The sequence below is a fragment of the Dipodomys merriami genome, unplaced genomic scaffold, assembly GCF_024711535.1.
Source record: "Dipodomys merriami isolate MVZ:Mamm:240054 unplaced genomic scaffold, mDipMer1.0.p SCAF_7, whole genome shotgun sequence".
Lineage (NCBI taxonomy): Eukaryota > Metazoa > Chordata > Mammalia > Rodentia > Heteromyidae > Dipodomys > Dipodomys merriami.
This window is the reverse complement of record NW_027206290.1, coordinates 40,180,138-40,207,097: the sequence shown is the minus strand read 5'-3', so window position 1 is coordinate 40,207,097 and position 26,960 is coordinate 40,180,138. Positions and strand designations below refer to the sequence as shown.

The 26,960-nt window shown below is 40.5% G+C and overlaps 1 protein-coding gene across 4 annotated transcripts in view; it reads left to right on the top strand.

Moving 5' to 3' along the window:
- Gdap2 (ganglioside induced differentiation associated protein 2) overlaps window positions 1-26,325 on the top strand; it is a 38,314-nt gene extending 11,989 nt beyond the window's left edge. For all 4 annotated transcript variants that reach the window (XM_070006455.1, XM_070006453.1, XM_070006451.1 and 1 more), the window contains 12 exons: window positions 302-441; window positions 2,776-2,929; window positions 3,542-3,630; window positions 5,743-5,819; window positions 8,165-8,324; window positions 9,764-9,920; window positions 15,430-15,506; window positions 17,309-17,385; window positions 18,714-18,853; window positions 20,200-20,254; window positions 21,859-22,002; window positions 25,860-26,325. In XM_070006455.1, coding sequence (XP_069862556.1) covers window positions 302-441; window positions 2,776-2,929; window positions 3,542-3,630; window positions 5,743-5,819; window positions 8,165-8,324; window positions 9,764-9,920; window positions 15,430-15,506; window positions 17,309-17,385; window positions 18,714-18,853; window positions 20,200-20,254; window positions 21,859-22,002; window positions 25,860-25,907 — 1,318 coding nt within the window. In that variant the 3' untranslated portion in view covers window positions 25,908-26,325. The remainder of the gene's footprint in view (window positions 1-301; window positions 442-2,775; window positions 2,930-3,541; window positions 3,631-5,742; window positions 5,820-8,164; window positions 8,325-9,763; window positions 9,921-15,429; window positions 15,507-17,308; window positions 17,386-18,713; window positions 18,854-20,199; window positions 20,255-21,858; window positions 22,003-25,859) is intronic.
- The last annotated feature ends 635 nt before the right edge of the window (window positions 26,326-26,960 follow it).

The window sequence follows — 26,960 nt, the reverse complement described above, 5'->3', positions numbered from 1 at the left end:
TTCTGGTGGTTTATTGGAGATAGGAGTCTCACGGTCTCTCCTGCCCCAGCTGGCTTTGAACCGCGATCCTCAGATCTCAGCCTCCTGAGTAGCTAAGATTACAGGCGTGAGCCACCAGCGCCCGGCATGGTGGAAAATTTTTTTGAGTCAGGAATTTCTTTTATACTGTTGTTTAACTTGTGAACTAGCAAAAAGAGGGTAGAAGGTCAAAGATAGAATGTTCTGAAAAAAAATCCAAACTATGTCTCTCCACTCCCTCTTCTTTCCCATTCCTGCTCTTTATTTATATATTGCTTTTCAGGAAAGGAGATGTGGCACTACTGAACTGTACGGCCATTGTGAACACCAGCAATGAGAGCCTCACAGACAAGAATCCCGTGTCAGAAAGCATCTTTATGCTTGCAGGGCCAGATTTGAAGGAAGACTTGCAGAAACTTAAAGGTGGGTGGCTTTTTTTTAGGAAACATTTTTATGAAAAGGCTGTTTTGTGGTTCAGTAAGAAAATTATGTGTTGTATGCACTGATGTTTTGTTGAAGCTGAAGACAAAAAGATTTGAAAGATACGTTAAAAGCTGCTTCCTTAGATTCTGCCACTAGTGAAACTCCATCAGATTGCAGTTTCAAAATGATAGTCATTATTCAGTAGCATTCTCCTGAGGTTATTTTCTTTCTCTTATAAGTCATAAAACAGCTGTCCCCTGGACTGATCAGGATTTGATATTGATAGAGAATTTCTCATGTACCTCCTAGATATACACTACTGAAATGAAAGTAAACTTACTGTTAAAATTAAAGTGTATTGCAAAGGCAAATATGTTCTCAATTTGTGTTGTTGCTTTTTATATTTGCCAGTATATGCTTCTGGGAATGATATTTTGGATATGGAGAAAGAAAGCATACTGTTGATTAATAATCTTGTTTGCCCTTGTTGGTATTAGTCATTTCTTTTGTTGCTTACCTAGCAGCCGTTTGATATTGTTACTGGGGCCCAGTTTACTATCACATTTTATCTTGGTTTGCAACTGACTATAGAAGTTATATGAATACCAGTTTTTGTTTCTGAGTATTCATGTATATGTTATTTGTGTATACATATGCATATGCGTATGTATATATTTGATTCAGAATACTATGGCTTTTCTTTCTCTGTGAGAATGTGGTTTTATCTTGTCACGATTTGTGGTTTTTAAGTTTCCCTCTTTGCGTTGTTTATTACTCCAGCACTCATTCGCATGCTTTCCGCACTTCCTGATATTACAGTAATTAATGTTGGGCTATTTGATAGGAAGGAACTGAGACACTACCTGAAAGTTAGTGTGTGTGAATGTATGAATCGCATTCATATTGCAGTAACAACATACAATAGATGGGTGCCTGTAAACAACAGAGCATTGTTTCTCAAAGTTCTGGAGGCTGGAGTGAGATAAGGGTGCCAGCAGGTCAGATTCTACTAGAGGCCTCTTCTGGGTTGAGGCTGCCAGCTGCCTATATCACACTATTTGAGAGGGAAGAAGCAGCTTCTCTGGATGCTCTTGTTGGAAGTTCTAACCTCCTTCATGAGGTTCCATTCTCAGGACCTCAAGCAATTCTAATTACCACCTCTAATTACTACCTTAGGAGGTTGAATTTCGTTGTACAAATTTTGATTGTATATAAGCAAAGGTTGCCTGGTGGGTCTTGAAGCCAGTAACCTGTGGTTTAATTGTGGAACTTCCTTCTGTTGTCAGAACCTGTAGGTCCTTTGGCCTTTTAATTCTCCAGGAAGGAATCCCAGGGCCAAGGGGTATATGATTGAGTGCCCTTGTTAGAAACATGGATAGGGCAAGGGACTAACCATTTACTGCCAGATATGACACTAAACTAAGTCTCTTCTTTGCAACTGTTTCTGGGATTCTAGAGTCCAGAAATACTGGATTTCAGTGTCATCAGAAAATGATCTTCCTCCATCTTATCATGGTGGCAGAGAAACTCATATTTTGTTGTGCTGGCTAAGAGGGATTGTCATGGATTTGACTGATTTTATTCAAATTTGTAACCCCAGTCCCACTTCACAGCATAACCTGTAGAAGTTAGGACCTTGCTCGTGCTCTTCAGGAGTAGCCACAACAGTAATAGCTGGTGTGTGTGTGCCAGGGTGTCTATTCTATTCATTCATTTAATCTCTTGAAGTACTCACTTGTATTACCTTGTAGAAAGTCACAAGGGCAGCGGTGACTGACACCTGTAATCCTCACCCTCAGGAAGCTAAGCCCTGAAGATTACAGTTGAAGCCAGCCCAGGCAGGAAAGTTTATGACACTCCTATCTCTAGTTTACAAGCAAAAAGCTGGAAGTGGAGGTATAGCTCAAGTAGTGGAGAGCCAGCCTTGAATGAGAAGACTAAAATTCAAAAGGCCCTGAGTTCAAGTACACATACACACACAGAAATTACAGTGTGGTCAGTCTGAGCTTACACAAGGTGATGAGACCACATGATTGGAAGTGAAACAGTCTGTTTTCAGTCAGGCACTGCCACAGTACAGGTGCTTTGTCTTAGTTACTCAATTCCTACAAGCAGTTAGTCTCTGCTCTGCTAAGACTATTATGCCTAATACACTGACTGCTTCTCTGCTTCCTATCTGTATTCCAGTGCTTCACCATTTTGATGACAGAATGAGCAGAGATGAATGCTTAACTGAAAATGTCTCAATTCTTAACACTCTTTTTTAGTGCTTTGGTTTTTATTGTTGTTGTTTTTCTAACACTTCCAAATTTGCCTATGTTTCCATTGGCCTAGGTTGCCGAACAGGTGAAGCAAAATTGACCAAAGGATTTAATCTAGCGGCCCGGTTCATCATTCACACAGTGGGCCCTAAGTACAAGAGCCGCTATCGCACTGCAGCTGAGAGCTCCCTGCACAGCTGCTACCGAAACGCACTGCAGCTGGCCAAGTATGGATGTTCGTTCACCCCTGCACCCTGTGCGCCATATGTTGTAAAAGGGTCCTGGCTGTCAGACTTTGAGAGGCTCAGATAATTAGGATCTAGAGGATAGAGTTACTAATCTTTTCAAATTCGGTGGGATAAATGTACAAATATGGTTGATTTGAGAATGTAATTTTTTCCTGTTACTAAGTCATATATCCCCCCAAAGAGTGTTTAAAGTATATATTAAGTCAGGCACCAGTTGCTCAAGCCTGTAATCCTAGCTACTCAGAAGGCATAGTTCTGAGAATCAAGGTTCAAAGCTGAGCCCAGACAGACAGATCTTAGAGACTGTTAATCTCCAATTAGCTGGCAAAAGCCAAAAGTGATGTGGCTCAAAGGAAGAGCAACAGCTCTACCTTGAGGGAAAAATCTAAGAAACAGTGCCTAGGCCCTGGTTCAAATAGCAGTAATAGCACAGAAAAAAAGAAATATTATATTAATTTAATTATCAAATAGTGCATTTGGGTTAACATAGTAAATACAATGAAAAGGTAGAGAAGAAGTTGATTTGTATTTTGAAACTAGTTATGTATTACATGTGTCTTGTCTTGCAACTTCTTTATTTTTCAATTGCAGAGAACAGTCGATGTCTTCAATTGGATTCTGTGTCATCAATTCCGCAAAACGGGGTTATCCTTTAGAGGATGCGACACACATCGCTCTTCGTAAGTTGCATTGGAGGTGCTGATTATAAATCAAGTCTTTGATATTTGGGGAGTTGCTTGATAAATAGTTGCAACCAAAGAAGATTCATTGGTTAAATGTCCTTTGCACCCTAGAGGAAAGTTGAATTGACAGGTTTTAGAGATCTCAATTTACTTCCTCAGGTTGACATTTGAATCTTAATCTGCAGGCATAACAAAGTCAGCACACAGTACTCAATAGGAACGTAATATGAGATAACCTAGGCAATAAGCATATGTAGACTTGGAACTGGAACACAGGGCAGTTAAGCACTTACTAGGAAAATCTGTGTGAGCATTGAGACTGTGAGAGCAATTAAGCAAGTATGTGAGCAATAGAACTAAAGAGTCATGGGGACCATTGGAAGATGTTGGAGTGAAAGAAGGGAAGGGACGTGTCAGAGGAAACACAGGATTCTGGCTTGGGTGTCTGAGTGGACATTGGTGTTCTACAGGGAAGGACACCTAGCAGAAGAGAAAGGTCAGGATTTGGGCTTGTTGGAGTCGGATTTAGACACAGGGTGGGGTGGGGGTGATCTGGACATGTCTGGTTGTACATGTCCGATTGTACACATCCAATAGGTAATTCAGATTTTTTGTTTAGAAAACACTATCTTAAAGATGTGGGAGGCGTCAGCATTTGAATTAAAACTGAATCAAAACCAAATAGTAGCTTAAGAATAATAATGCCGGGCACCAGTGGCTCACGCATGTAATCCTAGCTAATCAGGAGGCTGAGATCTGAGGATCAGGATTCAAAACCAGCCCTAGCAGGAAAGTCCATGAAACTCTTATCTGCAGTAAACCACCAGAAAACCAGAAATGGCGCTGTGGCTCAAGTGGTAGAGCGCTAGCCTTGAGCTGAAGAGCTGAGGGACAGAACCCATGCCCAGAGTTCAAGGCCCTCACCTACAGAAATAATAATAATGCATATTAAGAAAGTAAATGTCATTACTGACAGACTCTGAAGGGCATTTTAAAAGACAAGGGCAGGGGCTGGGAAGGTGGCTCAGTGGTAGAGCGCTTACCTTACATGCAAGAGGCCCTTGGTTCGATTCCTCACCACCACATAAGAAAAAAGAAAAAAGCTGGAAGTGGCGCTGTGGCTCAAGTGGTAGAGTGCTAGCCTTGAGCTGAAGAGCTGAGGGATAGCGCCCAAGCCCAGAGTTCAGGCCCCACGACCGGACCAAAAAAAAAAAAAAAAAAAGACAAGGGCAGGGATTGTTTCTAACATATTTATAAGATTATGTCTTTGTTGCCTTGTATGTCCCTCCCCCATGGTATAACCCCTGCTTTCACTATATATGATGTTGGTATATGTGGAGGGGAAGGGAAAAAACAAATTGTTTAAACAGGGATACAGGAGGACCCATTGCAACAATGAGATGTACAAGTCTTTATGTTGAAAAACGAACTTTACAATTTTGGTGGGGGGGATGGGGTGGGGAGGGGGAGGATATGAAGGGATGGGAAGGGGAAACAAAGCAGGAGGCTACAATGCTTGTTAAGAAATGTGCTCATTATCTTACCCATGTAATTATAACCCCTCTGTACATTATTTTCACAATAAAAATATATTAAAAAAAAAAAAAAGACAAGGGCAGGGGCATAAAGGACTGAAAGTATGGCAGCTCTCCAGTAAGTTAGGTCTTACTTGTTAGACCTTCTTATTAGCAAACTGATAGGGGAAAGCCAAACAAAGAAAAAAGAATTTGTTGTTGGGGAGTCAGGGGGTTTGCAGGAGTGAGAGAGGAAGACACTGCTTGCCACATGTGCTAGATTGTTAGAGACACTGCAAAAAGTTCTCAGTACACTCAGGCTCCCGCTGTGTGGGCTTTCAAGCTGGATGAGGCCCAAAGGCAGAGCTGTACTGGTAAGCAGAGCATTCCATGCAATTGCTATTACACTTGCTCTGGAGGAAAGCAGAGCCAAGACAATTTTCCAAAGGGTGATCTTGGCTGGCCTCTCTGATAAGGAATTACTGAGCACATACCTGAAGGAAATGAACAATCTGTTCCAAAAAGAAAACTTTGAAGCATTTGCTTTATTTCATAGTCATCCCTTACTAAACAATCTTTCCATTCTCTTCCTTAGGTACTGTGAGGAGATTCCTAGAGATTCATGGGGAAACCATTGAAAAAGTAGTATTTGCTGTCTCTGATCTTGAAGAGGTATGGTGATAATTATTTTGTACTTTTTATTTTCTGTTTTTTACTGTATTGACCTTTGTCTTGTCATTGTCTACTTAGTGAATTTCCTGCAAAGACTAATTATCTACTTATGTTTGGCAGTGGGACTTAGCATTCATTCATTGAAAGCAAACTTACACTACAAACTGAAAACAAGGGAAGAACAGTTTTGTTGGAACTTAACTGCCTAGCTGCTGTCACTGGTAGCATCTTACTGAGTGCAGCTGCCTGGCCTGGCTGCCTGCAGTGTGGCTGCAATGCATAATTTAGGGGGAACCCACTGTATTGGTGAAGCTTTGCTGTCTACTTGACCTGGAAATAGGAGACAGCCTGGCCAACACTAGGACTCAGAGTCCTGAAGTTTCTGGGTTTCATTGTACCCAGTCAGGCTTAGTAGGTTTCAGTTGAATCTATAGCACTTTTGGCATACCAAGTTGTTCTTTTTCCCTTTGTAAGTCTTACTTAGTTTTGGAGTACTCTAACTCATCTGATAGTATTTCATGGTTTCATAATCCTTTGACCAGTGGCTTAACCTCAAGAGTGCTTTGGTAAACCAGGAAAGGGAAAAGCAGAAATAGGATTGGTTAGTTTGCATGGCTAAGATGTACCACAAGTAAATTGTTTTCTGTCTTTAGGAATTAGCCAATCTTGTCAAGCCAGCTTCTTCTTATGTCAAATGTCATAAATACAGAAAGTAAGGGAAAAATGGTTAGTACACAGTTCTTGACAGCAGATATGCACATAACCAGCCAATAAGCAGAGTAAAGATGCTTCACAATATTAACCTTGATAAAAACAAATCACAATTAGACATCACATCACCTTCAGAAAACAGTATTCTGATTCCTGAAAACCATAGTTATTGGCCACTGCTGATGAACTCGGATGTATATAGCAGGGAATCATGTTCACACACAAATCTTTAGCTGAGTATTTATAGCAGCATTATTTGTAATAGCCGAAAGATAGAAACAACTCAAATTTTAATTGCTAAAATGTAGTATAGACCTGTAATAAAATAATGTTAATAAAAGTAAGGAGTACTGACACCTGCTGCCTCAACAAGGTAAGTCTGGGCAGTGTTATGCTACATGAGAGAAGACAGACACAAAAGGTGACACATACATTCGATGGTTAATGAAATGCCCCCAGACAGGCAAATGTAGAGACAGACAAGTTATTTAGTATCTCCCAGAGGCTGGGAGGGAATAATAGGGAGTGACTGCTCATGGGTTTGGGTTGATGAAGTGTTCTGGAGTTGGAGAGTGGTGGTGATTGTATACCTTTGCAAATATATTAACAACCACTGAGTTCTATGCTTTTGAAGGGTTAATTATGTCTGATTTGGAAAGCAAGACTGTAGAGTTCCTATGTCTTATCTGTAGAGAAAAGGATCTAGTCATGGTGCAATGCAATAGAGAAATTGGAGGATGATTTCTTGATAGTTTCCTTGTCCTTCTTTTTCTCTTTTCTGATTGTGGCTTTTTAGTGTAGTTTGGAATATGCTAAATGCTCTGAGTAGTGTTGAGTAGTGGTTAAGTCCTTAGGATGATGCAAAGGAAAATGCTGCAAGTGGGAAAAGGAAGCTGGGGAAAAACCCATTTGTCCTTTGGATTTTGAGATGAATGCAGTTAAACAACCCCTAGGGAATTGTGTAAGAATGCACTTTATTCTTTTTCTTTTTTTTATCATAAAAGTTACAAAATAGCAGTCCTGTACAAATACTTTAAACTACTAAAGAAAAAAAAAAGAAAACTCTCAGAATTAAACCTGGGTCAAATGAAAGCTGGCACATTGAACTTAAGGAATTAGCATCTGTGCTGTCTTTTTTGTGTGTCTGTGACTAGGGGGTTTGAATTCAGGGCCTGAGTGCTGTTCCTTAGCTTTTTCACTCAAGGCTTACACTCACCATTTGAGCCACACTTGTACTTCCGGCTTTTTGGTAGTTAATTGGAGATAAGCATCTCATGGACTTTCCTGCCTGGGCTGGCTTTGAACTGCAATCCTCAGATCTCAGCCTCCTGAGTAGCTAGGATGACAGGCATGAGCTGAAAGTGCAGGTGGCATCACACCTGTAATAACATTACATAGTACTGTGGCATCCACATGTGGTGAGGTGGATAAGATGAACATTCTGTTTAACTTGACTTGCTAACAGACCTGGAAGGGATCAGAGGACTCAAGAGAGCAGACTGAGGACCCCTGAAGCTGTTAGGTCTTTCCTCTTGATGGAGATTGTCTTCATAGTAGGACAGCACTCAGAGCACTGCCTAGGCTGCCTCAGTACTTCGTTATTTTTCACGGAGTACCTTGCTTTTCTGACACAGGCTACTTACCAAAAGCTGCTACCTCTGTACTTCCCAAGGTCATTGAAGGAGGAGACTCGGACATTGCCCTTCCTACCTGCAGATATTGGAAATGCTGAAGGAGAGCCGGTGGTCCCAGAACGGCAGATTAGAATAAGTGAGAAACCTGGTGCCCCCGAGGGTGAGTTCTGCAATTCCACCTTCCTTCATTTTCCTGTCAGGAAAGCTGAGGTACTGATGGAAGGAATACCAGCCACTAGAGAAGTAGCAAGCTCTCTGCTACCATGACTAGAATCTTGTTCTTCAAATTGAAGCAATTATCTATAGATAGGTAGACAGGTATTATGTCAAGTTTATGTTAAGGCAGCAGAGACTCAGAGAGGGGCCTGATGACTTTCTAGGCCTAATAAAGGAAGTGACAGTTTTGTGTTGAGATAGTAGCCAGGCACATTATCATCTGAAATTTTATGCAGCTTTCACAGCATCCTCTAAGAGCCACACAGCAATACTTCAACCATTCATTTCCTTTACACTTTGATCACACAGGTTAAAGTAGTATATAAGAACCTGTCTGAGGCTTGTGCCAGTCCTCACACGTACCCATGTATTACGTTATAAATCCTTCTGGGGAGACATGCCTCACATACATGAGTGCTAGGACAGCATCTGCAAGATTACTGTGACCACTTCTTGCTTAGGTCAAGTTAAGTGGCAGGAAATACAGATGTTCTCAGATCATGACATGTTCAGTGTGCTAAGCTTGGCGAGACAGGTTATACACTTGGGGGATCCTCCAGCAGGGTAAATCTTTGCAATAATATCAGTTACAAGAAAAGTCTCATTCCTATCACCCACTTCCACACAATGCTTTCTCCATAAAAGGAAGTAACAAGAGTAAGGAGGAGGGAACATAAAACCAATTTGACATGGCATCTCTGTAGAGTAGGTAGACCAGCCACAGTGACCTCCTCCTCAAGGAGGTTTGATTTCAGTTACATGTCATAATGTATTGAGCTTTATAAAAATGATTATGTTGGTATGACCAGGATCAAAAACCAGAATGGTAAAGTACTATTGAAATTTGTTTTCTCTTTGTGTATATATGGTACTGAGGTCTGAACTCAGGGTCCTGTGCTATATCCAGGCAGGACCTCTATGACTTGAACCACTGTCCCAGACCTTGAAACTGAACTATTTCTATCCATCACCTTCCTTAGGGTGTTACCTGACAAAAGGGCCAGAGTTTATGCTCTAGTCAAGTGCCCCCTCTGTAACAGTACGTGGTCCCAGGCATTTGTTCTTTATGCTTTTGCTGGTTGCTTTGGTACGAGCTGTCTTGAAGACATCTACTTCTGCCTTTTTATGGATGATCTCACTCCCTGAGGTACACCTAGGCCATCTAAATCCCACCTATCTAAAACTTGAGTCACACATGGACAGGCACTTTGTTTCATTCTTTCAGTTCTTTAAATGCCTAGGTCTTGCTTCAGTCTTATTCGTGGGAACATTATGACTTCAGTCCCAGTTTTCTGAGTCACCTTGCTGTCATTCCCACTGTAGCACTCACAGTCCACCTTGTTCACCGTCCAGTGCTCTGTTGATAGTAATATTTTATTACAGACAGCCAAGAAGAGGAGGATGAAGGCTTGGGAGTGGACCTGTCATTCATTGGCTCCCATGCTTTTGCTCGGATGGAAGGAGATATTGATAAGCAGAGGAAGCTGACGCTCCAGGGACAGTTGTCAGAAGCAGCCCTGCAGAAGCAGCACCAGCGGAAGTAAGCAGGGGTTATGGGGGTGGGCAGGATGTGCTGACACCTGCCAAAGCATCTGTGTGCTTGTGCATCCCCCATGACAGCCAGCGAGGAAGGTGCTGCAGGGCTGAAAGCTGAGTGATTGCTGTGTGGTGAAGTCAGTGTGAATACAAGGAGAGTCCAGAGTCATTGCCCCATTGACTGTGGCTCCTCTGCCACCAGGTGAGGGTATCTGCTAACAACAGAAACAAGGGAAAGGAAAGGACAGTCACAGCAGCAGTGTTCCACTATATGGTTAACGCTATTAAAGTTTTGTTCAGTTTAAAAGAGGTATTTCTCTTCAATTAATCCCAAGGACCTTACAAGCATCTGATTCATTCTATTTTTTGTCAAGTGTTTCTAAAGCGATTTTGAAGAAACCTTTTTAGAAACATAGCTGCAGATTTTCTACCCCTGGTTATCCTTTTCCTAAGATTTATAGTCTTAGGGAAGGTGTGTGCTTTTCTAAATACTTTCTTAAAAATAGTAATATCTATCATCTAATAATATAACCTGTAAAGGGCTGACCTCTTACAGAGCTGTGTTAAATAAGACTTTGTAATGAGTTTAGCATTGCATCTGGTACCTGTCAAGCTCATCAATTGGTCTCTGCTGCTTTCTTCAAAACTGAGTAAGCCATGGCTCCTTCACTTTTAAGCTTTGTGATCTCCTGATCCTTCTGCTTGGAAGGCTTGCATCCTTCGATCTTACCCACACCTTGGGTGTCAGCTAAGAAGTGATTGCCTCTGGAAGCTTACGTTACATCTGGAACAGAGCCTCCTCCTGCGTGCTTTTACACACCCTGCACTTAAAAAAGCATCTCTGGCATTTATCATACTGCTTGTGTGGTTGGTATCCACTCATAAGATGGACGTTGGATTAGTTAATGTCTGGGGTCTCTTATACAGAATTAAATTTTGTATATCCTCAGTGCTAGGTCTTTTGTTTTATTCCTATTCGATTAAAAAAAAATCCACATTGCCACTAGAGGGCATGAATGAATAGCTTTCCACAGGATGAAGTCACAAATGCTAGTTTTAAGTAGTTTCTAAACTTGGACACGTGTGACAGTCATCTGTCAGGCATTTTTCCTGAAGTACAGTGACCAGGCTCCCTCTCATGAATGATCCCTGTGTCCATTGTGACCCACATATTACCTCACAGCACATGGGCTGCCAGTACTTCTCCAGCTTCTTAATTTCAGATCCCCTTAGCACTCCTAATAATAGTCAAGTTTTTCCTTCCCTCTTTATTCCCCCCTTATATGGATACCCACAAACATTGGGGTACCAGCTATGATGAGAGCATTAAATTCTTGTGAGAAATTAATATTTTAGAAATTAATAGTAATTTGCTCAGTTCCTCTTAATAAGGAGTCCTTCATATCTGTGAGTTCTACATTTTCAGATTCAACCAACTTTGAATAGAAAAGATTCAACAACAACAGAAGAATGAAAGCAGCGAATACAGTGGTAGTTTTCATAGGCCTGATGGGAAGTGGGGTTGGGGAAAGATGTTGATCAAAGATTACATGTTGTTAACCACAGGAAAGAATGGCCCATGTGTGAAGGAGTCGATGTGCTAAATTAGCTTGCTTTAGCCATTCCACAAGGGGTGTGTGTGTTATCATGTTGGATTCTGTAAGCATATATAATTTTTGTCAAAAATAAAAATTAAAAAACTGGGCATTAATAGCTCACACTCATAATCCTAGCTACTCGGGAGTCTGAGACCTGAGGGTCACAGATTGAAGCCAGCCTGGACAGAAAAGTCCCTGAGACTTACTGTCAATAAACTACTCAGAAAAAGCTGAAAGTAGAGCTCAAGTGGTGCTCAAGTGGTAGAATGCTAGAGCAAAAGAAGCACGAAGACAGCATCCAGGCACTTGAGTTCAAGCCCTGGGAGTGGCACACACTCACACACAAAAATTAAATGAGAAAATAAATCTCACCAGCATCTGGCAGAATAATAGTATTTAAAAGTGTTCTTGGGTGGTTATTGTTTGTTGTTTTTTTAGTTGACAGTTGTTCCAGTAGTTTTTTTTAATTTGTATTGTAAAGGTGATATACAAAGGGGTTACAGTTACATAAGTCAGGTATTGAGTACATTTCTTTTTTAAACAGTCTCACCCCTCCCTCATTCTGTCCCAGTTTTTTCCTTCCCGACCCCATTCCGCTGCAAGTCATATAGTTCATTTCCAACAGTGTCTAGTGAGTACCATTGCTGAATTAGTTTGCTCTTTGTCCTACCGTTTCTGAACCTCTCCTTTCCCCTCCCAAAATCAGACCAACATATTCAAGACAAAAAGTACAGAAGTAAAAAACAGCAACAAAGGGGGGAAAAACAGAAAAGGAAGGAAAAAAAGAACCACAAAAAGTTAAAAAAAAAAAAAAAACTCGTTTCCATTTCATAGAGTTCATTTCAATAAGTATCATTTTATATGATCATATAAGCATAGCTATTGAGTCACTATGATCCTCTCCTAAGAATATCCTCTTTTGTTCTCACTATGTGAATGTTTAGAGTGCTCTTTTTTTTGGCGGGGGGGGGGGGGGGGGTGCGGTCCAGTTGTGGGGCCTGAACCCTGAGCCTGGGCGCTGTCCCTCAGCTCTTCAGCTCAAGGCTAGCGCGCTACCACTTGAGCCATAGCACCACTTCCAGCTTTTTTTTTTTTCTGCTTATGTGGTGCAGAGGAATTGAACCCAGGACCTCATGCATGCAAGGGAAGCACTCTACCAGAGCCATCTTCCCAGCCCATTAGAGTGCTCTTTAATTAATCGTGTCCAAGTGTAATTTTTTCTTTCCATTGGATTTACTTATAGTTTTATAGGCACATTCTAATTGTTACAAATGAGGGAAACCATGAAACTTATGTTTCTTTGAATCTGGCTCACTTCACTTAGTGAAATTTTTTTCCAAGTCTTTCCATTTCCTTACAAATGGGGCAGTGTATTCTCTCTGATGGAAGCATAGAATTCCGTGTGTGTGTGTGTGTGTGTGTGTGTGTGTGTGTGTGTGTGTGTGTGTGTGTGTGTGTGTGTGTGTGTGTGTGTGTGTGTGGTGTGTGTGTGTGTGAGTGAGTGAGTGAGTATGATATTTTCTTAATCCATTCATCTATTGAGTGACATCTGGGTTGATGCCATATCTTACCTATGGTAAACAATGCTGCAATGAGCATGGATGTGACTGTGCTGGCAGCTTTAGTGTGGCCTTCGTTGTGATCATTTGGTTAAATGCCCAGGAGTGCGATTGCTGGGTCTTCGGGGAGCTCTATGTTTAGTCTTTGAGGAACCTCCATACTACTTTCCAGAGTGGCTGAACAGTTTACATTCCCACCAACAGTGTAGTTAGCGTTCTCTTTTGGCCACATCCCCACCTGTATCTGTGATTGTTAGCTTTCTTTATAATGGCCATTCTAACTGGGGTGAGGTGGAATCTCAATGTAGTTTCCATTTGCATTTCTTGTATGGCCAGAGGTTGGCCATCTTCACGTGTCTATTGGCCATTCTTATATGTTCTTCTAGAAAGTCTCTCTTTTAAGTCTTTAGGCCATTTATTAATTGGTTGCTTCTTTGAAGATTAGTTTTTGAAGGGTTTAATTTTTTGAGCTCTAAGTATATTTTCGATATGAGGCCCTTGTTTTAGACATTTTATTTAATTTTATTGTAAAGGTGATGTACAGAAGGGTTGCAGTTACATAAGTCAGGTAATAAGTACAATTCTTTTCAAGCAGTGTTACCCGCTCGCTTGTTTTGTCCTGCTTTCCCTTCCCCTGACTCCCTTCCCCGCAAATTGTAAAAGTTCATTTCCATCATAGTGTCTAGTTACTGTTGCATTGGTTCACCCTTTGTCCCACCATTTCTGTGATTCCCCTTCACTTCCCTAAGTCAGATATAAGACAAAGGTACCAAAATCCAAAGACACAACAAATCAAAGGAAAGCAAGGTAAATGGGATTGCAATATAGTGCAGAGCTTCTGCATAGCAAAAGACATAAAGCTAGCAAGATCTATAGTAAACCCACAGATTGGAGAAGATCTTCACTACCTATACAACAGACAAAGGCCTCATTTCAAAAATATAGTTAGAGCTCAAAAAAATTAAACCCCCCAAAAACAAATCCTCAAAGAAACAACCTCCCCATTAATAAGTGGGCCAAAGAATTCAGAAGATACTTCTCTGAAAAGGAAATAAGACTAGCTAATAAACACATGAAGAGATATTCAACATCTCTGGCCATACAAGAAATGCAAATCAAAACTACATTGAGATTCCACTTCACCCCAGTTAGAATGGCCATTTTCAAGAAAGCTAGCAATCAGGGGCTGGGAAGGTGGCTCAGGGGTAGAGCACTTGCCTTGCATGCATGAGATCCTGGGTACGATTCCTCAGCACCACATAAGCAGAAAAAAAAAGCCAGAAGTGGCGCTGTGGCTCAAGTGGTAGAGCACTATCCTTGAGCTGAAGAGCTGAGGGACAGCGCCCAGGCCCAGAGTTCAGGCCCCACGACCAGATCCCCCAAAAAAACAAAAACAAAACAAAAAAAAAAAAAAAAAGAAAGCTAGCAATCACAGATGCTGGTGGGGATGTGGCCAAAAGAGAACGCTACTACACTGTTGGTGGGAATGTAATACTGGTTGAGCCACTCTGGAAAGCAGTATGGAGGTTCCTCAAAAGACTAAATATAGAGTTCCCCTAAGACCCAGCAATCCCACTCCTGGACATTTAACCAAATGATCACAAACAAGGCCACACTAAAGCTGTTAGCACAACCATGTTCATTGTAGCATTGTTTACCATAGGTAAGATATGGCATCGACCCAGATGCCGCTCGGTAGATGAATGGATCAAGAAAATGTGATATATATTCACAGTGGAGTTCTATGCTTCCATCAGAAAGAATGACACTGCCCCATTTCTAAGGAAATGGAAAGACTTGGAAAAAATCATATTAATGAAGTAACCCAGACCCAAAGAAACATAGGCTCCATGGTTTCCCTTACTTGTATATGCCTGGGATAGTCCTTATAGAGGCTCACAATAGCCCAATAGCTACGTACATATTACCACCTAAAATGGTGCTAATCAGAATGATCTCCACAATATGGAAACGACGGGGGTTTTTTTCTTTTTACTGTACTGTTTACAGTTCTTTTGTCTTTTGTGTTTGTTTATTTTTCTCCTCTGGTTTATTCCATATGGTCATTGTTTCTGATTTCAGTACCCTTTGTATAAAAGTGGGGGTTTTTTTGACCTGAAATGTAAGCCATTTATAGCATTTAATCATAAGGATTGTTTGTGTGGTATGAACACACCTTTTCTTAGTAACTCATGTTTATTTTATCAGTAATAGAAGATTTAGCATGACATTATAGACTCTTTAACTGCTTCTCATTTTAACATGACATCAGTTCTGTGGATATGAACAATGGGTTACATATGTAAATGCAATATGCATGAATTCATTATAATGATTGCATTCTTTATTTGTCTAGTTATAATCGCTGGTTATGTCAAGCAAGATCTGAGGATCTGTCTGATATTGCCTCTCTGAAAGCCTTATACCAAACAGGTGAGCCTGCGGATGTGGGAACTTACCTTTCAGCACCCTACCCAGCATGCTCTCTGAGACTTCCTTCTTGAGTTCTTCCATTCCACTTATGAACAAAAAGTTTCTATGCTGACATACATAGTTTTTACCCATCATCAGGATCTTAACATCCCAGCCAGGCACTCAGGAGGCTGAGTTCTGAGTATCGTGGTTCAAAGCCAGCCGAGGCAGGAAAGTCCATAAGACTCTTATCTCCAATTGACCACCAAAAAACTGGAAGTGGAGGTATAGCTCAAGTGGTAGAGTGCCAGCCTTGAGAGAAAAAGGTAAAGGAGAGCAATAAACACAATTCAAGCCACAATACTAGCACCAAAAAAAAAAAAAAAAGGAGGGGGGGGGGAATATCCTAACCTAAATATTTTCAGTTTAAGGTCTAGAATTGCCAACTTCATTTCTTCCTAGTGACCTTTTTCTTCAAGAACTTTTTAATGTTCCAAAAAAATGCTAATACTTGGGCTAGGAATGTGGCTTAGTGGGAGAGTGCTTGCCTAACATGCTTGATACCCTGGGTTCTATTCCTCAGTGCCACATAAAAAGCTGGAAATAGTGCTGTGGCTCAAGTGGTAGAATGCTAGCCTTCAGCAAAAGAAGCTCAGGGACAGTGCCCAGGCCCTGAGTTCAAGCCCCAGGACTGGCAAAAAAATGCTAATGCCTATTATTACAGAGTTTAGTCCTTACAGAAATATATAATGGGAACAACAAAAGCTCCTGCTCCCATGTTTCCTCTATTATATTTCTTTTTCAGACAATATTTGTTAATTTTCATGTTTGAGTTAATTTTCATATTTTCTGGGTCACTAATGTTATTAAAAGTTATGATGAGCTTAAAATGCTATTTGTAAGAAGATCAAAAAGAAACGTACACATGACTTATAAAATGGTAACCTCCCCTGTGCATTGCCTTTATAATAACAATAAAAAGTATTTTTTTAAAAAAAAGGACCTGGGGCTGGGAAGGTGGCTCAGTGGTAGAGCGCTTGCCTTGCATGCCTGAGGCCCTGGGTTCATTTCCTCAGCACCACATAAGAAAAAAGCCAGAAGTCGCTGTGGCTCAAGTGGTAGAGTGCTAGCCTTGAGCTGAAGAGCTGAGGGACAGCACCCAGGCCCAGAGTTCAGGCCCCACGACCGGACCCAAAAAAAAATAAAAATAAAAAAAGGACCTTAGTCCAGTCCACATGTCAGTGAGGTGAAACTGGACAGTAGACAAACAAATTAAGAATGCCAAATAATTGACAAATGAATTGCTTGGTCAGTGCTAAAAACAAATAAAAGTATTTTCTAATGCAAAAGCCAAAAGATCCCAGGTTGACCGTGATCTAAAATCTTGTAACAGATCTTACCTTTTTCTGTAATACTGGGTTTGAACTCAAGGCTTCTACTTGCTAGGCAGGTGGCTCTACTACTTGAACTCTACCTCCAGGACTCCTTAATTTCATTTATTTTTCAGGTGGGATGTCTCACTTATGCACACAGTCCAGCCTCAGGCCATGATTCTCCTACCCCAGCCTCTTGAATAGTTGGGACCACCACACACATTGAGAGTATATCTTCAAGTCAGGGCAGTGACCAGAATCTTATAAGCTTAAAATAAGAGATGGGGGCTGGGTGGGGAGAAGGAAAGAGGAAATACAGCAATGAAATTTGAGAAACTTTTTGGTTTTCACCCTGTTAAGTATATGTGCGTGTGTATGTGTATAAAGAGCACAGAACAAGCTATGCCTTAGAGTACGGTTTGTGGGAGCCGGTGTCCTCTCTCTTTGCAGGTGTGGATAATTGTGGTCGCACAGTGATGGTGGTTGTTGGAAGAAACATTCCTGTAACACTGATAGATATGGACAAGGTAAGCCAGGAAAAGGTTCTGTATATCAGAAAATTTCTATTTGCAGTCACTTGTTTTGTGTTCGTAGTAGTCGATGTTCATTCTCATCTCCTGTGCTGATCTTGGTGTGTACTTTCAAGGCATTCCTGATACTGTGGATGTTATCATTTCATGTAGAGTAATAAGATACAGTGTAAGTTCAAGCCAGATAGCAGCTAGAAACAGATTGTTCTCACAGTGTCCTCCCTGTCCTCTGTTCTCTTGTCCATGTTAATGCCAAGGACGTGCTGAGGAGGAACTGGAAAACAGCCTGTTTAATGTGATCCCTTCAGCAGTTCCTTCCTTGCTGCCACTTTGTAATTGTCTGCAGCTTAACCACTGGCTCATACCAGCCCTGCCTTGTTGTTTATCTGTTTTACTTTGAGTATTTCTCTTAAATTTCTTATAATGGAGTGTTTCTCTAGCCAACCTAGGTCAATTAAATTGGGGTCTTTCTAAACTCCAGAATGCCACCCATCAGAACTTGTTCCAGGGCTGGGAAGGTGGCTCAGTGGTAGAGCGCTTGCCTTGCATGCTCAAGGCCCTGGGTTCGATTCCTCAGCACCACATAAGCAAAAAGAAAAAAGCCGGAAGTGGCGCTGTGGCTCAAGTGGTAGAGCACTAGCCTTGAGCTGAAGAGCTGAGGGACAGTGCCCAGGCCCAGAGTTCAGGCCCCACGACCGGACCCAAAAAAAAAAAAAAAGAACTTGTTCCAATTAGCATTAGAAATGCTAACAAAATTAGCTCTTAAAGCAAGCTGTATGAAGAACTACTCACAATATCCTTCTATAGTTGGTACATTAGGATATGAATCTGTATCTGAATAGAAGCTGCAAAAATTTTGATTGAATTCAAGGAGAAACTCCCAAGAATTACTAGAAGTTTAGAAATGCTGCTTCTAAAGATTTTCTTAGCATTTCCTAGAGAAAGGAAGTCTGGTAGTTAACCTAAAACTCTGGGGATTTGTTTGTTTTTATCTTTATAACTTGTACAAAGGGGTTCTAACTCAACATTTCAGTTTATGATCAATGAAGAATTTTCTGATATAGGAAGAGTTATTTCTGAGGAGACTGATTTATCCCTTCCATCACTTAGAACAGAACTATGGGTTTTACCATGGCCTTTGTGAGAATTGCTCAACTCTGGGAAGATTCTTTTTCCTGGATGTGTTTGGAAAGAGTCTTGGTACTCATCGTTTTCATATGGCCATATGCAGTGACTGGGTCATAGGTTAGGTTAATATTGGGGTTTTCTCCCTTCTGTCAGCCTCTGTAAAACAGACTTCTTCTTCCTCTTTTTTTTCCTTACAGGCTCTCCTGTATTTCATCCATGTCATGGACCACATCGCTGTGAAGGAGTACGTCTTAGTCTATTTTCACACACTGACCAGCGAGTACAATCACCTCAACTCTGACTTCCTAAAGAAGCTCTACGATGTTGTTGATGTCAAGTTAGTTGTTTTTCCAAATTATGGAGGAGGGGATATTAAGCGACAGCAAAACTCTTAAATATCCTATAAAAGACTATTTCACCTGACAGGTTTTTGTCCTGCATAGATTAGATATTTTATTCACAGGATGCCTTCCTTAACTCAAGCTTACTTTGCATTAATATAAATTTATATGTACTCATCTCACTTTAAATACCTTGGGAAAGGTGGGGATCACTACTAGTCTTCGTATGTAAAATGACAAAGAATTGCCTTCTAATTTTCTGATATGTTAATATTGCTTATTTTAATGTAACCCATGAGTTTGTTAGGAAAGATGGTATTTACATTTGAAAAGTAGAGGAATGATATTTGGAAAGGTAAAGTACATCATGAAATTCTGTATTTTACTTCAGTAAATACAGAATTTAGACGTGACAGATTACTATCTTAATAAAAGTTATTTTGATTAACAGTAATTTCCCTTGGTAGAACAGTGTGTATTTTAACTGGAAAATACATGACACTCCACTACAGCAAGGTCATATGTGATACTTTAGATTACTCACTCATATCTTTTCTAAATAAAAATGGCATTCTGAGCCAGGAACCAGTGGTTCACACCCGTAATCCTATCTGCTCAGAAGGCTCAAAGCCAGCCAGGTCCATAAAGTCCATATGGCACATCTCCAGTGAACCAAAAAATCTGGAAGTGGAGCTGTGGTTCAGATAGTAAAGTGCCAGCCTTAAGCAAAAAAGCTACAGGACAGCATCCCAGGCTCGAGGTTCAAGCCTCAGGACCAACACCAAAAAAAGTTTTTTTACTATTTGTCTGAAATCCTTTCCAACTCCTCGTCAGTTATTAAAATGCTCAGGCATGCTCAGCAGTATGGATGGAGAAGTGCATAGGAGTCTGATTCTGTGGCAGTACACTTGCCAGTCAGTGACTTACAGTTCAAATTGGACAGTAGTGGCATTCATTTCAAGATGGCTGAGGATTACGTAAGCAATACCATTCCCCTCTCATAGTGAACCATCACAGCAGATTCTACTATAATATGACCATCAAACTACCAGTTTCTGATCACAGTGCCTTTATTAAGTGCAAGCATACTTTGTCCTACCTTGAGGTGGCTTTGTCACAACCAGTGGGAACAATTAATGTCTTCTATAAAATAGTTGAAATAATCAAACATTCTCTGACTCAATTTTGACAGTTCACTTAAAATTCCATATATAAACAAGTGCTTTGAAAAAACAATTTTGTCAGAATAGATTTATATTCAAGTAAGAGCTAATTTCTATAATTCTCACTGATGTCTTAGGGGTGACTTAAGTCGGCCCTCTTATTTATTTGTTTTGACTAGGTACAAAAGGAATTTGAAGGCTGTTTATTTTGTTCACCCAACATTTCGCTCAAAGGTACGTGTTTTTCTTTGGGGACTAAATCTGGAATTTAAACCTGCTTACCTGCCAGAACATTATGCACTTCAGCATTGTAATTGTTGCTATCATTGTGATTGTGAATTTACCTTTTCAATTGATCCTGAATTCTGGTCCTGGGGCTTGGTAGTGTGATGCTGCCATCTGTGGACAGTCTTGTCAGCCACTGGCTACCAGACACTGATGACCAACACCTGTAACCTTAACTATAGTGACCTGCCCTGTGTTCCTTCCTAATGAAGGACAACCCCTCTACCTCTGCTTTGGTTCCCATGGTAATGATGGCACCAGTGTTAGCTAATATTTCTATGAGTACTCACCTTGTGTTCATTCTTCCTAGGCATTATCTTTTGAAATAAAGACTTATCCCATTTTACAGGGAGGGGAATTAGACTAAGCAGCAAAGGCTGAATTTGAATCTAAGCGTTTTATTCCTCCTCTTCACTACCAAATGTTTCTATTTCCTCCAGAGCCTCTCTTCAACAATTAGTGTCTTTTTTCTTCCCCACTTTACTCATCTAAATCTCAAACTCTGTTTTGGGAGTTTTTTTCTTTTGTTTTGTTTTTTTGTTTTTGTTTTTGTTTTTTTGCCAGTCCTGGGGCTTGAACTCAGGGGTTGGGCACTGTCCCTGAGCTTTTGCTCAAGGCTACCACTGAAGCCACAGCACCACTTCCAGCTTTTTCTGTGTATACAGTACTAAGGAATAGAAAAGCAGGTAATAAAGACCAGAAAGCGCACTGAGTTTAGTAACTCAGATTAATGGGTTTGGTGAAAACAGCTTCAGCTGGCATACTGGACCAAACTGGAAGAATATAAGGTATATGAAATACAGAGATTGTAAAAACCATTAATCTGAGTTACTAAACGCAGTGCACTTTCGGGTCTTTTATTACCTGCTTTCCCTACCTAGTAAAAGCCATTGTATTCTCTCTCCATAAATTTCTAGATTAGGAAAATAAGAGAATAAAACTTACTTTCAGTAAAACCCAACATTTTTATAGTAAAGTCAAAACCATAAATGGAGTATTTCTAGCCAGGTATATCTCATTCCTATACGATTACTTGAAACACAGTGTTAGGAGGCTCATGGTTCAAGCCCAGTCGAGACAAAAATTTAGAAAGAACCTACTTCAAAGAATACTCCAGGCATGGTTAGATATGCCTGTCATCCCATTAAGGTAGGAAATAGGAGAGACTTATAAGCTAAAGCTTCAGGTACTAGCATCCTTACTTAATATGTGCAATACTCTGAGCTCAGAACCCCAATGTGCATTAATAATTAGGTGAAAATCTTTAGTATTCACAAACTATCTCAGTTGTCCTTTCCCAAATCTTTAATTTTTTTCAGTTTTTTTATGGTAGATATTAAATAAGAAAACTTTGCCTTAATATGCATCTTAGATTATAAACAATTGTCTTTCCTCCCCAGCCCACCTTTGCACTCCCATTTCTACCCCACCCCACTCTCACATGCCAGTGTCCCAAGTCACGGACTTGACTGCTCAAGAGAGACCTAGGAAACTACAGTTGTGTCTGTTTTTACCTTCACTGGCTTACGTTATTTTTCCCTTGTTTTAACCAGGTATCAACGTGGTTCTTTACCACCTTTTCTGTCTCAGGACTGAAGGACAAAATCCACCATGTGGACAGTCTGCACCAGCTGTTTTCTGCAATATCGCCAGAGCAGATCGACTTTCCTCCCTTTGTCCTTGAATACGATGCCAGGGTGAGTACCAGGTGTTCTCCCTCACCCTCATGAGGGATGCTCCTGCAGGGTGCTCCCCAGAGCACGGCACTGCACGTGTGGGAGCATAGCTCCACATCAATGTACTTTAGTCCCATTGAAGTCTTTTCCTACAGTAACTCTAGGAACAGTCTCTGTGATGCAACAGTTTTTTCCTCCAGATAAACATATCAGGGAGCGATGTTTCTGCTGTAAGTTTAAATCTCATATTGTTTTGCTGGCCAGTCTCCATCACATTTCAGACAGATAGCACTGCCTGATTTTCTTTAGATCAAATGACTTTTCAGCTGCATGAGAGCCAGAATTGATTGATGTCCATTTGCAATAAATCAAATAACCTAAAACATAACATAACATAAATCAAATAACCTATCCTATACTTGTTACCTTGCTAAAAGGTGTATTTTTCTAAAGGCTTGTATAATGCTTTTAAGAGCCCCAGCTGATATTAATACTGCTATAATGTGTACATTCATTTGTAGATCTATTTTTTTCAGCACTAATGAAAGGGCTTCTTCAGTTGCATCAAAGATCTTATTTCATTGTGATAATTCTCTGTCACCTTAATAATCTACAAAAGCTCTAAAGCTCATCAAGCTCTTTGTGTAACTGTTGCTGATTACATATCTTTATTCATGAACCACAAAACGTATTTGAAAATTATATTGAATTTGAAATGAATTATTCTACCATAATTATTATGCAATGTGGATATAGCCAGAAATCTTGCAACATGTTTGTCCAACTTCTGTTATGATTTCTGTGTCCTTATGTGAGAGTGGAATGTTTACTACATTGTAATGGCTAATAAAATTTTGTGTTTGGCTGTTGTAGAGAATTATAATTGGAACAGCTGGGTCATGGGTGGAAAGATTGTTTATTCTATGGGAATTTAAATAACAGCCTTATTGTTAGGCCTTTAAACTGTTTTCTTAATGCTTAAAAAGCTAGTAGGAAGGGCTGAAGATGGCTCAGTGGTAGAGCACTTGCCTTGCATGCCTGAGGCCCTGGGTTCGATTCCTCAGCACCACATAAGCAAAAAGAAAAAAGCCAGAAGTGGCGCTGTGGCTCAAGTGGTAGAGCGCTAGCCTTGAGCTGAAGAGCTAAGGGACAGTGCCGAGGCCCAGAGTTCAGGCCCCACGACCGGACCAAACAAAAAAAAAAAAAACTAGTAGGAAATATGATGCCAGAAATTTAGAAGACAATTTATCAATTACAATTCATAATTTGTAAATTATTCTTAGTTGGACACCAGTGTCTCATGCCTGTAATTCTAGCTACTCAGAAAGCTGAGATCTGGTTTGATACCAACCTAGGCAGAAAAGTCTTTGAGACTTATTTCTTAATTAACCAGCAAAAGGCTGGAAGTAGAACTGTGGCTCAAATGGTAGAGTGCCAGCCTTGAGTAAAAAAGTCAGGCAAGTGTATCAGGCTCTGAGTTCAAGACTGTTTTCTAGAAATACAGAACTATAACTGTACCACGTGGTTGTTACTTTAAGTGTGTTACCTTTCTGCTACATACAGACATAAGAACATAAAAATTAAATAGTGCTTCAAATCTGATGACAGGCTTATCTAACCATTTCTCTTTTTTTATCCATGCTGGACTATGCCTTACACATACTAACTTTGTTTTTGGTAAAAGAGTAAAGTGATAACTGGTGGCAAATTTCAGTGACCTTAGAAAAATTTCATTTCTGAGATTTATGTGACTTGGCAGCCAATTTCATACAACTTGAAGAAATCTAAAGAATTTGGAATTTCTATCTTTGAAGATAATTAAAAGCTAATTCTTCTCTGTCTAGATAAAATAATGCTGAGGCCCTGTCAGGAAAGGGTTAGTCAGCGTTCTTATAAATAAGGTCAGAGAAGACAGTGTGCATATTCCCCTGGAATCAGTTCCTCAGCTGCGATGATTGTTTCCAGAAGTAGGGAAGAAGCTGACTGCTGACAGTCTCGTGTTCAGTGTGAGATTAGGGGAAGCTCTGTTTCGTGTCATTGTATAGTCCACTTTGCTCTGTAGATCTTATTAAGGGGTAGTGCTAAAATTGAGAATTTTTCTCATGTCTTTCTAGGAATGTAGCCAGTTCTAGAATTTATTTAAATTCTATACATATATCCACATACCTGGTCTGATTAGCAGGAAGTTGATTTTCCTAATCTGCTCTTGTTTTCCTGTGCTAGGAGTCAAAATCAGTTTCTGCTCCAGAGCATCTACTCTGATGACTGGTCAGCCTCTCACTCAGACACTTGCATACACAGTATCTCATTTCCTCCTGTGCCCAATACATGTACATGGGCAGGTGTACATGAGTAGTATATGCACTACCCATAATAGGTAAATAGACTATAATCTATTTTCATCCTACCTCACATTCTTTACTACTGTCTCACGTTAAATCTAAGCATCTTCTGTTTATGACTTACTGCAGGAAAAAAAAATTGGCAAGGAAATTCTTCCCTTAAAAATGAGAAGCCAGTCTTTTGTCTCATAAATCTAATCTAAGGTCCTTGGACCATGAAATTAACTATCTTGATTTGTGTTATGATTAATCAAAGCAAGGAACAAAAAGTTTTCCTTGCATTGGATTGATTAGTTGCCTTCCAAATTTGATGTGAATTTTGGCATTTAGGGCTCCATCTTGATCTGGAACTAAATTCCCTAAGAACTTTAATTTTTACAAGCCTTGCAACTCAAGCATGTCATGAAAACTCATTTCTGTCAAAACAGTTATAGTTATTAGATTCTTCATAGATAATTTTGTTGCTGTTTCATAACTATTAAAATTCCAAATGGGCGTGGTGGTACACACATAATCCCAGCACTTGGGAGACAGATCTAGAGTTTGAGGCCAGATGAGGCTATATTATTAATTCAAGGACATCCTAACCTTCATACAAGACTCTTAAAAAGAAAAATCCCAGGCTTCTGCTTGTGATCCTCACTTCTTAGGAATCTGAGATCTGAGGATCATGGTTCCAAGACAAAGCTGAGAGACTTTTTTTGCCAGTCATGGGGCCTGGACTCTGGGCCTGGGCATTGTCCTCAGCTCTTCAGCTCAAGGCTACTGCTCTACCACTTGAGCCACAGCATCACTTCTGGCTTTTTCTGCTTATGTGGTGCTAAGGAATTGAACCCAGGGTCTCATGCATGCAAGGCAAGCACTCTACCACTGAGCCACCTTCCCAGCCCCTTCTGAGAGACTCTTGTCTCCAATCAATAAGAAGCCAGAAATGGAAGTGTGGCAAAAGTGGTAGAGCAAAAAAGCTAAGGGAAAACACCCAGGCTCTGATTTTAAGCCCTAGTATTGGCACACAAAACAAAACTAAAAAAAAAAAAAAGATCCATGGGACACCTACTTATCATGCCCAAGCTTTGGGTTTGATCACCAGCGCCACAAAAAGTTTCAGCACAGAGTAAAACAGCACACTCTAACAAAAGAAAGATTTGAGTATTTTCAAATTGATTTGGATTTGAAACCAGACTTGACAGATTACTGCCTCCATGAGTTTACAGGATGATCACTGATAGTCTCTGTGAGATCTTCACTTTCCTCTTGTGTAATGAAAATGTTACCTATCTGCGGCACTACAGGTATATGAGGGGTAAATGGAGCCAGGAAATAGCATACGAAATACTCAACAAGTTCTGTCCCTCAGGCATCATCAGCCCTTATTGCCCCGAAGAAACTGCTGTCCTAGCTGCAGGCCTGCTTGGTGCCAGGCATAGGCTGGGAGTTTCACACGCTGTCTCCTGGCTCAGGTCACATTCCCACACATTCCCACTTGAATTTGCCTTGCTATCACCTCATTTGCTTTGTCTTTTCTTCTCTCCACAGGAAAACGGGCCTTATTACACATCTTACCCTCCATCACCAGATTTGTGACCCACCATCGTTCACTGCTTCTTGAGGCCAAGGAGCCCACTTCTGCCATGAATCGCTCCCTGTGGAAGTGCTGTTCATTTTGCTGTACAGATCCAGAGAGCCTTTTGTCCCCTCCTCTCTGGTATTTTTTTATTGACTATATATTTTCTGGCCACCAGCAATCTAAAGAACTGGTAGGCTGTTCTGAACTGCACACATTTTAAATTTGTATATTTGTATCAAACGGAAATGGTCATTTTTAGAGTGTTGTTACTGGATACTGGGGAGCAACTTTTTGAACATCTTCAGTTTCCCGAAGGACTTGGAATCTCCATTACACAGGCCATCAACATTGTTGACATCATCACTTAAACGTTGCATGCTTCCTTTGTGTATTTAATCAGTGTTCCTCAAAATATATAGAACCAATGTACACTGACTGGGTGCACTGTTTGTTTCAGATCCTGGTGTTAATACCTTTTCTGTGGAAGATCTTTAGAGAATTGTCGGGGCCCAAGAATGTAGAAATGCATGTGATCAAAAATATAGAAAGCATTAGCAAAGCATAGCACTTAGAATTTTACTGCTTTGATGGAAGGACTGCTGGGATGCTGAGATGTAAGGATTGTAGTTCAAAGCCAGCCCAGGCAGAAAAGTCTGAGACTCTTGTCTGTAATTAACCACCAAAGCTGGAAGTGGGGATGTATGTAGTTCAATTGGCAGTTCAATTTGTTAAGATCGACACGAGATCTCTCCTGGGTGGGGAAACAAGAAGACAGTCTTGCATCTCTTTCCAATAGTTGTGGGTTACCTTGCCATCTCCTTACTCAAAAGGCATGCATGTGTTAGCACTCATGAGGAAAGAGCATTTCTCAAGACTCCATCACTTGAGTCCTTAGAGTTCTCCAGGCATAAGTTGTGTTTGGTTCAGTGTCTCTTGATTTGTGGAGGAGGTGTGAACAAATCCAAGGACCTGATGATTCGTTTCTCCCTACTACTTTTGCCACTGTCTCTTTTTGTGTCTTTGCTTACTGGTAAGTAAAAGTTAAAATCATATTAGCTAAGCTGGATACC